The 12,210-nt window shown below is 44.0% G+C and overlaps 1 protein-coding gene across 1 annotated transcript in view; it reads right to left on the bottom strand.

Moving 5' to 3' along the window:
* mast2 (microtubule associated serine/threonine kinase 2) overlaps positions 1–11,723 on the bottom strand; it is a 106,838-nt gene extending 95,115 nt beyond the window's left edge. The window contains exons 1-4 of the mRNA XM_070908850.1: positions 11,718–11,723; positions 11,527–11,592; positions 11,266–11,416; positions 10,548–10,738 (exon numbers count right to left, since the gene is read on the bottom strand). Of these exons, the coding sequence (XP_070764951.1) occupies positions 10,548–10,738; positions 11,266–11,416; positions 11,527–11,592; positions 11,718–11,723 (414 nt within the window). The remainder of the gene's footprint in view (positions 1–10,547; positions 10,739–11,265; positions 11,417–11,526; positions 11,593–11,717) is intronic.
* Positions 11,724–12,210: the final 487 nt, after the last annotated feature.

Here is a 12,210-nt window from a genome sequence, read left to right as displayed (position 1 = left end):
GGTTATCTGCTTTGACCGGCTGCTGTTAAGATGCTGTGAATACAACAAAATACTTCCTGCAAATGTTTCAAATCAAAGGTATACCAGGAAAGGGAGGGGTCCCCTATCCCCTTTGAGTCACTGTCAGGCTCTTAATGTGAAACATCTGCACAGGAAGTGTTAACTTTCATTCATTTAGTAGATAAAATGCATTATCCTGTTAGTGAAGAGAACCTGAGAGAAGTAGAGAGGTGAGTATGACATGACTGGAGACGTTTTACTAAAATATGATTAATATTAAGATATAAGATTAAATTTATACTTATTAAACTGGGTTAATTAGACAAAAAAATGCCCAAACTTCCTCCCAACTCACTGATGAAAACTGTAGTCTCATGTAATGTATAACTGTAGAACACATTTCATTGTTTTAAACATTAGTTTGACATCAAGAATATATAGAAATATATGAATATTGGAAAATATCTCATTATTAATGTTGTGATAATGACTTATTTTAATCGCAAAATTTGAAAACCCGACAGAGAAAAGACTGAAAGTAAGTTGTCTTAAGTTGCCTGGAGCCTCGGCTGATGTTGTGTGCTTTGTTTTCCCTCCGTGATTCCAAATGTGCACTGATGGCATGCACACGCTTCATTTTTCAAGGTCTGTCCCTAATTGCTGTCTGCAGTCAGTCACGCTGGATCTCACAGCAGGAGGTGACTTTTTACATGAGAGTGTGTGTGTGTGTGTGTGTGTGTGTGTATTGGCAGGCAATTAACTCAATATAGTCAAAAATCAAGAGGAGGTAAATGAACCAGTAAACCTAATTCTGGCGTGTGAGACTCTGAGAGTGTGCTTCTGTGGATGATTGTCATGCGCAGGCAGGAGGTAATTAGCCGAATATAGTCCGACCGAAAAGAAAAAAGGAAAAACGATGAGAAAATGAACACCCCATCTGACTTCTACCCATTAGCTGCAAAGTAGTGGAACATCTGCAGGGCTGGAAATGGAGTCAGGTTAATATTTTCATACGCACACACACTGGGAAACACACTTAGGTCCATCCATTCAAAGCTCTCCTTTTCCATGCTTGGCTGGAAGACTAAAAGCCCTTCGCTGCTAATAAGGTAAAAGGTGAAACCCAAGGTGTGAAGAGAATAAGAAAACAGTTAATGCAAGAGGCCAGAAAGAACAAGTAGGAGATGGAGAAAATGAACAAATCAGGAAGACCAGAAAAGCAACAAAAAAAAGAGAGATGGAGGAGACTCAACAAAGATATGCTGGCAGATCTGCAGAGGAGGATGGTGGTAATTACAGGTGACCAGAGGGCTGCTGCACTGTTGAACACACTCCTCACATTTTCACCCAATTAAAGTCTGTCACCGTGAGGAAAACTGTAAAGGTTGCTGCGATGACAAATGAGGACAGGAGCAGCAGATAGAGCCCGAGGGCTGCACAGTTAACAGGACCTGATCTTAATTCTGTGTTTGTTAAGAAATCAATCCCCCTGAAACTCCTGCTGTGGTGCATGAAGAGCTTTTATTATGTGAGAGCGGTCCCATGCTTAAATTATTTATTAGCCTATTTAAATCTTGTAATTAAGGACCACATTAGCAGTAAGATCATAAAAAAGAAAATAGGACTTTATAGCTGCTACAGTAGTTTGCATCAAAGGCCTTTTTATACTGTTGCTGATCACAGTGACTTTACTCATAAGCCAAAAACAAAATGTAGTCAAAATACAAAATCATTTTTCTCTTCCCTTTCATCTCTTACCATCGTGACTTAACTCATGAACTGTCGGACCAAACGATCAGTTAACAGGATTACAAATCTGATGTTTGATTCCAGCTTTTGGTTCTTGACATTTTCTGATTTTTGTTTTGAGGTTAACTACTAATCAGTCCTACTCACAGCAAAACACAACTCCGCAAAATGTAGTTTGCATTACAGGAAGTACCATATTTTTGTCTTGAAATTACATTTGAACAAGTACTGGTCCCTGAGCCTGACAGATTAAGAGAGTGTTGCATTATGGGTTATCGGTAGGCTTCTTATTGCTAGGCTAGCAGGTTTCTTTAAGTCCAGTGTGTCCTTTAGAGCTAATCAGCCCTAAAAGTGTTTTTGACGGTTTGAAAGCATCTCCCAATGTCTTTACTACAGAGACAAAGAATGAGTCTGATTACATGTTGCTTATCATCAGATAAGTCTAAAAAGAACAGCTGTTGGAAAAGGGTCCTCTTATGTTCGGGCCAATACAGTATTTTAAATCAACGTTGTAGCAGGAAAAAACATACAAGTAATGGGTGTTAGAGTCTGTTGAAGTGGGAAAGTTAAGAGAAAATAAACCTGCAGACTTGCGTAAACTTCTAAACTAAAACAGTTCAAGATATGCAAGATAAGAAATGTAAAATGGCGTGTTTGTGTGCTATTTATCAGTGCATGTTTCTTTGACAGAGCAGACAGCAGGTACACGAGGCTGGACAGGGCTGTTCACTTCACCTCCAGCTCTAATTTCATCCATCCCCTCCACCCCTCTCTCACCTCCTCTACCCCCTGTGTGAGTTTGGTTATTACACTCTGGCTTGATTTATTTATTCTGTCCATCACAGCGTTGCTCTTTTCCCCTCCATCCCACCCTCTGCATATTTTCCATCTCATCACAGGACGCTCCGCTGGAGTTGTCGAATCTCTTGTCTGCTGGGGTGTGAGATGTACGATGGGAAGTCAGACCTGTAACCCTCCCGGCTCCCTCTCTGCCCTTCACATTTGACAGAGAAAACAGAGAAACATTTCAGCAGCAGGCACATTTCACTTTTTTGCTATAGTATCGTTGCTACCTCATTGCCAAGTCTAAAAAAAAACAACTGGGAGTGCAACTAAAAGTGATGTGAATTTCCAAACAGACACTGGGCGTGGGAGGCACTCCTGTAAACGTAAAGTTAGGTGTCATGTGTCATGTATTAAGCTCCATATAGACAAAAACATTTTAAAAAACCTTAAGAGGCCTTGGCCACTGTTCCTCCAGAGTTCCTCCAGGAAGCATCATGGGTCCTGTCCTATTTTCTTTTGACACGTTCCCTCTGGTCAACATCACAATTCATCACAATGTCACTGTTATACTGATGAGCCAGCCCTGTTATAATACTGTAACGTGAGTTAGAGTCACTAAAAACTCACAAAATGTTGCAGACCTTTCACAACCGGAGTTTTTCTAAGACAGCCACCGTCTGAAGTGAAGTACTTTTTAGCTAAAAGCATTCTGCTGCGCCTCCTTTTACTGCAGAGTCCAGGTTCAAACAAGGACACTGCAGTCGCGTGGAGCCGAGCTGAGCGGACTCGTCTCTCACCTGGACCTCAGTTACCGTTTGCCTGCCAGCTCGACTCGGCTCTGTTCTTTCTTCCGCCGTCACATCCAGTGACTCTGCTTGAGCTTAAGCCTCTCCTTCTCAACTTAAAGAGGATCAAGAGATGAAAGCAGAGAGAAAGGAAGGAGAAGGAGTGAAGTGAAGACCGAGAGAAGATGATAGAGTCAGAATGGGAATTAAGAAAATGGTAGCAACAAAAGAGAGATAAGGGGAAATTGAAATAAAAATGCAAAGAGTGGCAAAGACGACGGAAACAAAAGAGCATGAAAAGGAAAGAGAGCTGCAACACAAGCTAAGACCAGGTAATTTTAAGTCTTAATATTTGGTACACATTTCTTAAAGCCCTGTCTCCTAACTAAAGGGATTATACAAGAAGGGGGAATGCATGGAATGTCTCATCCATATGGGAAAAGTCCTTCTCGGTCCTATAGATTAATGCATTTAACACACACACTCGAACTTAATCTGAGCATGACGGGCAAAGGAAGCTTAGCTATGTTCATATACTACACATGTCTGCATGCTGCTCTAGAGAAGACGCAGTGTGCCAATGGTTGTTATAGGGAATATTTCTTTAGTAGAAAGTAGTTCCAGTGAAACTGTCAACAGCAAAGTCTGTAGGTTATCCTGAGAAAGACGCATCGCTGTCGACAGCCTATTTGCCTCTACAGTATTGGAGTGGTTCTCATAGATATCTCAGAACATGGACAAACAGAAGCTGTAAAACAGATGATTTCTCCTTGAAGAGTCCTTCCTGCAAACATCAAGATCAGGATTTATCTAAAGAACCTGATTTAAGAACAGGAGTCACGTCATCCTCAAAGACATGCTTTTCCTTCAGTGGAACTGAAAAAACAAAGGTGCTATTTTCTTGTCTCAAGAATGTTAAATAAAGAGTGTGTGTGCACGAGTCCAATATATATGTGTGTGTGTGTGTGTGTGTGTGTGTGTCTGTGTGTGTGTGTGTGTGTGTGTGTGTGTGTGTGTGTGTGTGTGTGTGTGTGTGTATTTATGTATAAGACGGGCATGTGTGTCCTGCTGTTTCCCAGCAGGTGAGGTTTGCAGGAACAGTTTCCTCCTTTAGCTATGAATCATGCTCATGACAAGGACAACTGACAGCCTGTGGCAAGATGAAGAGGTGTGTGTGTGTGTGTGTGTGTGTGTGTGTGTGTGAGAGTGAGAGAGAGTGTGTGTGTGTGTGTGTGTGTGTGTGTGTGTGTGTGTGTCAAGTCAACGTGAGAATAAGCAGGAGAGACACCACGTTGATATGTAAGGAGATAAGCTGTGCGAAACACACAAGCACACACACCCAGTTCACCGTCTCCTCTGAGCGTCCAACCTTCATCATGAGTCATCATCACACTCTCTTCCACTCAGCTGTGCTTTCCACAAGGAAAAGAAACACACAAGACTGTTTACTGCTTTCATTTGGCACATTTTCTCCAGAACGAACAATAGTACAGAACTGCATCTGCACTGCAGCCATTAGAGGGGAACTACAGCCTTCAGATGCTTTTTAATCTTAAGTAGTCTGACTCACAGTGTGACACACACACACACACACACACACACACACACACACACACACACACACACACACACTATCTGTGTTCCAAGCCGATTGTGATTGGTTTAAAGAAAAACAAACAAGCGAGAGTGTTTTGTTCCCCTACACCAGACTGACGATGGTTCAGCCGGACCTTCCTCCAGCGCTGGCACAGGATTGTAACACCACCATCATCTTTAGTGACAGTACCACTGGTGCTCAGACACATTCTACACTTTCTACCTTCAACAGTACAAACAAACAGACCAAAACACAAAACGCACAGTCTCATTTTATCTCCCAACGACCCGGCCCAGTTTGGTTTCCAATCAGTTCTGATTTCCACTTCCAGGTGCAATCAGTGTCGCATCCGTCCATCCGGTGGAAAACCGCTCCGATATCGAGCCGTTAAACCGGCCGTCTCAGTCATTGTCTCTGTCAGTCACGGCGGCGGAGACGAGGTAAGAGCGCAGTAATTATTCATCGTGTTCTCATGTATATTTAAGCGGCAGCTGCGTCAGCCGGTTCACCCACAGCTCCAACACACCGCGAAGGATGACGAGGTCGCTGAGGCCGAGGCCGAACGTCTGCAGACAGCAGGTGTACTTCACAAAGAACTGCCTACACGCAGTATGTCTGAACACCGCTCAGTTTATTCCGGGCTTTATGTCGCCTCTTGTTTGCATTCATGAACAACTTGCAGAGAACAGTTTGTCTCATGTTGCTGAGATCAAAGCAGCGTCTTCGGGGGCATTGTGGAGCCGGGCTTGCTACTCCCCCGGCTTCCAGTCTTTATGTAAAGATACACTAAACTCGCCCTGACTCCAACTTCCTTTTTGATTTCACAACATACACAATAACATATACACGTGTTCAAAAGCAACATCTTACAAAAATACGGAATATAAATAGAAAACAACACCAACATACAGTATCTATCCACTCCTCCAAAGAAAGAGAAAGAAATTACTTTAAAAATAAATACAATAAAAACATAATAATGTCTCTATTTGTCCTGTGTGATAAACTTGAAAATAAAGTAAAAAAACATATTTCACAAAACACAGTTCAAAGCAACTGGTGCTCTCTCTCAGTCTCAGCACCGGTCTCAGTTTATGTGGTAAACAACAAGGCGAGGGCTCTTTTCATTCACCTGAATCGGGTCGTGATCTCCTTGTTTCAAACTCTGCGTTTAATGACGATGGGCCAAAAAAAAACACAGCAGCACTCCACTTTCATCTGCAGCCCTGTATTCCCCTTCCAGCAGAGTCTTTCATTTCTTTTTCCCTCCCAAACAAATGCTAATAATATGCTAATCTGATTGTGTGTTATTGCAAAGTTTCACCTCTTCAGTGAATGAAGCAGGACGGAGCTCTCAAAGACACTCTGGACAAAAAGGATCATTTTCTTTCTTTTTCAAATACTGTGTGCGTCTATGTACTGTCCAGGTGTCGAGCATCCAGGGGTAATCTTATTGGAAACACACACACACACACACACCACCTGGCAGTTGCAGGGGTTACCAGGCAAGGTACCTGGTTGTTAGCCTGGGAACACACACACATGCACTTAAACAGAAGTGTGTCAGAGGGAGAGGACACAGGAGCAAGCAGACCCTCGTCCATTAGTCAAGAGGTAAACACCATCTGGACGTCCACAAATGTTTTCCCCAACACACACACACACACACACACACACACAGGGACACATTAACAACACAGGTGCTAACAACACAAACACAGAGAGACCCTGAGGGAGGACGTTTTCTGTCCATTAGCATGCTGGGTGGCACGGCACACTTTTTAATCCTCAACACAGAGCGTGAATAAATTCTTAAACACTAATCCTCTTCCTGAAGCCCCATTAAAGAGATCTTATAAGTGATGTCATGTCAACTAGGGCCAGGTAGTATATCAACATTTACTGCTCAGCAGCATGTGAGAACGACATATTGGCTATTACTTAGTTACATGTCCTCAGCAAAAGTCAAGTCAACTTTATTTATGTAGCCCAATATCACAAATCTGCCTCAGGGGGCTTTACAGTCTGTACAATATACGACCCCCTCTGTCCTTAGACCCTCGATTCAGATAAAAGACAAATCCTCATCCCAATCACCCCCAATCCATCACAGTTAGATATGCGTTTCTGACGAGTTACTTTCTTCCTTTATTTTGAGGTATTTTCAGGAGGGGGAATGGAGGAAAACAACAGTAATGAAAATAATGCATGTATATATGGAAATAAGGATGATATAATCCCCCGTCAGCATTAAGGAAAGATAAAGGAGAAACAGTCATAACAAATAAAGCAGCCAGAAAACATGGAGACTTTCTTTTTAAACCGCATGACAAAAAGAGTACGATTAAGTTTAAAAAATGCCAAAAATAGCTCAACACAATTATGAGGGAAAAAAACAGACCCTATAGAAATAAATATACAATACTGTATCTAACATATGACACCAAAGGTAAGAAGACCAGAGAGACAAACAGATGGGTGAAAAACATGTGAGCCAGAGGGGCTCAGGTGGTCTTCCTCCATCCTAATGTAAGTCAATTCAAACCATGAGATGGAGCTTTAAGCGCCGTAATATAAAAACTCTGACAGCCGCGACCCTGAAGAGCAACACTGGACTGAAATATGATGAGCATGAAACGCTGTTTACTAAGAAACACTAGAGTGACAGCGATGTGAAACAGGGTCAGAGGGACACAGAGACACAGAGAGACACAGAGAGAGACACAGTGAACAGGAGAGAGAGACAGAGACACACAGAGAGAGACACAGTCAGAGGGACACAGAGACACAGAGACACAGAGAGAGACACAGTGAACAGGAGAGAGAGACAGAGACACACAGAGAGACACGGTGAACAGGAGAGAGAGACAGAGAGACACAGAGAGAGACACAGTGAACAGGAGAGAGAGACAGAGAGACACAGAGAGAGACACGGTGAACAGGAGAGAGAGACAGAGAGACACAGAGACACACAGAGTCAGAGGGACACAGAGAGAGACAGAGAGAGACAGAGAGAGACACAGTGAACAGGAGAGAGACACAGAGACACAGAGAGACACAGAGAGACACAGAGAACAGGAGAGAGACACAGAGACACACAGAGACACACAGAGTCAGAGGGACACAGAGACACAGAGAGAGACACGGTGAACAGGAGAGAGACACAGAGAGAGAGACACAGAGACACACAGAGAGACAGTGAACAGGAGAGAGCGAGACAGAGAGAGAGAGACAGAGACAGAGAGAGATAGAGAGACAGAGAGAGACAGAGAGAGAGAGACAGAGACAGAGAGAGATAGAGAGACAGAGAGAGAGAGACAGAGACAGAGAGAGAGACAGAGAGAGACAGAGATAGAGAGACAGAGACAGAGAGAGACAAAGATAGAGAGACAGAGACAGAGAGAGAGACAGAGACAGAGACAGAGAGAGACAGAGAGAGAGAGACAGAGATAGAGAGACAGAGACAGAGAGAGATAGAGAGAAAGAGAGAGACAGAGAGAGAGAGACAGAGATAGAGAGACAGAGACAGAGAGAGATAGAGAGACAGAGAGAGAGAGACAGAGACAGAGAGAGATAGAGAGACAGAGAGAGAGAGACAGAGACAGAGAGAGATAGAGAGAAAGAGAGAGACAGAGAGAGAGAGACAGAGATAGAGAGACAGAGACAGAGAGAGAGACAGAGAGAGACAGAGATAGAGAGACAGAGACAGAGAGAGACAGAGATAGAGAGACAGAGACAGAGAGAGAGACAGAGACAGAGACAGAGAGAGACAGAGAGAGAGACAGAGATAGAGAGACAGAGATAGAGAGACAGAGACAGAGAGGGACAGAGATAGAGAGACAGAGACAGAGAGAGAGACAGAGACAGAGAGAGAGACAGAGACAGAGACACAGAGAGAGACAGAGACACAGAGAGAGACAGAGACAGAGACAGAGAGAGGCAGAGAGAGACAGAGACAGAGAGAGAGAGAGACAGAGACAGAGAGACAGAGAGAGAGAGAGAGAGACAGAGACAGAGACAGAGAGACAGAGAGAGAGAGATAGAGAGAGAGACAGAGACAGAGACAGAGACAGAGAGACAGTCTGCCAAGACAGAGGAAAGCATGAATAAACTTGGCCTTGAGAAATGTAATAACCTGCGATTATACGCTCAGCTAGAATAACTGCAGTTTCAGATCCAGGCTGCATCGACCTCACAGAGTCACAGAGAGGGGGGGTTCAGAGGAGCCTCTTTATGAAGTCCTTCAAAGCAGCCAAAATAAACGACACACACAATTCATTTCAGCTTCATGGAGTCCTGTCCAACTAACACTCACCACAGATGGGGGCCCTTTAACCGGCCCAACCGCAGAGACACTGAATAAGATGTACACGATGAGTGAGGGAGCTGTTCACACACAGTGAACCACAGTCAGCCACAAGTTGTACTTATACACACAGTTACTACAGAGTACAACAGACAGGAGCCAAAGCTGCTGGGGATGTTCTTCACATTGAACACTGATGCCATCTGCTGGTAGCTTTCCTCTACACTCTGTGTGGAAAAGGGGTCACAGTCTTGTACCAGGTTATGCAGATGATTGTTTTAAATCTCATCCTAGACCTGATCCTCTATATGTTATTCCTGTGGCCATTTTAATAACTTTTTATTGTCTAATGGTTATTTTTGTACTACATGTTTTCATGTGTTTATGTGTGTGACTGCAACAAAACAAGAGTCCTAATGTTTACCGTGTTACCCTTAATGCAACAGTATTTTACTGTGCTCTAAACCTGTTGTTTGTTTGTTTTATTGCTTTATTGAGTATACAGTAGCACTATATATGATATGTACTTAAACACAACTTAGTACTCTGCAATACCTATTCAGGCCATGTTCCTCTAGTAATCCCCACTACAACCAGCAGGGGTCAGACTACAGCGTACACGCACAAAAAAGCACACACAGCAAGCTGCACTCACACTGCAGAGCAGCATTCATCGAGACTGCAGTCGTACGGGGTCATGCAGCCTGACCCATTACACTCACAAGCAAAACACACAAACACACACACACACACATACATACATAAACGTGCACACTACACATTGTCATTTCTGCTCCATTTCTTCCTCTCAGCAGACAGCAAGTGTGTGTGTGTGTGTGTGTGTGTGTGGCTGGTGGCTACTGAGTCATCCTCAGTCTGCCTCCCTGCATTCAGCTGGCAGTCTCAGTCCAACAGACAGGATCCATATGGAGCCAGACTGACTCACTGTGAGTCTGTAAATATCCGACTATCTGACTACAGGACCCAAAGCAAATTTAAGACTTTTTGCCAAATCATGCAGGAAAGAGTCGTGAGGTGGCACACGAGGAGCGATATCTAGGACTTTTTCCAATATATCCATGATGCAATCTATCCTGTGCATTTTGTAATGTCAGCCATTTAAAGTTGGAACTGAGCCTGTTACAGTCCATTAACGTTTTGGAGGCTACAACCTTTTTCCATGAATGAATTCACGGGCTTGGCATAAACACAGAATGACACACAGGTGCAATTATCTCAGCCTGGCATTTTCTTAATTTAACAACAGTAAGTCTTCACGTCTGGACCTGAGAGTAAATGACTTGGTAAGATTATGAGGACTGACCAGTCCGGTGAGTGACGGGGCAGACTGTCCCAAGGCTTGGCTCCTCATACGGACCAGGTTGTTCACCTCCCCTCCTCCTGCGGACATTCCCCCTGTGGCCCCGGGTCCTCCAAACCCTCCAGAGGGACCCTGCCAGGCCAGCTGACTCACCCCGGCGTGCAGACTGCTGGACAGAGGCAGCAGCTGCTTACCTGTGAAGAGGGGAGGAGAAAGTCTCATCTCAAACCCAACAAACCTGCTTTTCAGTTCCACTTGGAACCAGAATCCCCTGTGGACCTGTCTGTGTTTCACTTAAGTTTAGTGATTCATTGTCAGACCTGATTAAGATATTATTGGTCTCCACCCTGAATAACTGGATGACATTCAAACTGGCTCAAACTCATTAATCTTTCCCAAAGCAGCTGTCAGTGTCCTAAACCCAAAACACAAGAAACACACAGAACAGGCCAGTCCTTGTGAAAAACACAAACACAACCCACTATACATGTCTGAGCTGCCGTTTCACATGGGATTAATATTATCACATGACGTCTGTTTGGTGAAATACGGCAGTTCAGCTGAGGTAGAATTGATGACGAATGACAGGATGAACTCAGGTGACACAACACAACTGGGTAGGATCACAAGAACATCTCATGGCGTAAAACAACTGAAAACTGTGAGTCACGACATGTTTCATGATATGATGTGTGTGTGTGTGTGTGTGTGTGTGTGTTACCGGTCATGGCCATGCTGCTGCGTCGGGCCCAGTTTTCATCCTGGCTCAGCTGTCGGTGCAGTTTGGATTTCGTAGCAGCGGTGGCTGCAGGCGACAGGTCGGGGTTACTCAGCTTCCTGAAGAGGAGAGGAGGGGGAGCCGCAAACTCCTTCTGGAAAGATGAGGAGGATGGAGAGAGGAAAGAACAAGAAGACTGTGTCATATTTTGAGTGTCAAGCTGCTCATAGTGTTCACAGATGATCCCTCATCACGGCCACTGACGGTCAGTGAACAGGCGTCACACAGCTTGCAGAAGGTCAGAGATGGCGTGCAGGTGACCTGATGAATCTGCAGCCAGGGACAACACTAACCAAATGTTTTTAATTCACTTTACATATAAAAATGTAAATAAAACACACACACAAAACACTTCTTGCTATGGTCACCTCTTCATAATTATTTCTATTTGTTACCGACATATTTTACTCTTGGATAAAAAACAAAAAGAATCAGATCTGCTAAAACAAAGTGTACTGTATATCCTAAACCTGGTTTCAAGTAATCCCAGGAACTGCAGTCAGAGCAGGTCCCTGTGAGAGAGCGGGCTGAGAGCCAAAATAAAGTCATAAAACATGACGCTAACCACTCGCTGACTCGCTGGCTCCTTCTCGCATGATCACAACACACAAACACACAAACACACACACTCTAATGGTAAAACACCCAACACACACACCTGTCTTCCTCAGTATGCAACAGCAGCAGCTAGCAGTGTAAGAGGCACTCGGCGGGGCGATGGCGGCTCTCTGTCATGAACTTTCAGCCATGAAAACTATGTCACCAAACAGCTGCAGAGCGAGCGGAGAGTCTGACTGATGATTCAGTTCGTAATAAAGGAAAAGTTCCTCTGGACTTCCTCGATATCCCCAAGCTTTCCTCAGTGAGAATACAGCCAACACACACACA

The sequence above is a fragment of the Enoplosus armatus genome, chromosome 7, assembly GCF_043641665.1.
Source record: "Enoplosus armatus isolate fEnoArm2 chromosome 7, fEnoArm2.hap1, whole genome shotgun sequence".
Lineage (NCBI taxonomy): Eukaryota > Metazoa > Chordata > Actinopteri > Centrarchiformes > Enoplosidae > Enoplosus > Enoplosus armatus.
The sequence above is the reverse complement of the archived record's forward strand: the minus strand, read 5'-3'. Positions and strand labels throughout refer to the sequence as shown.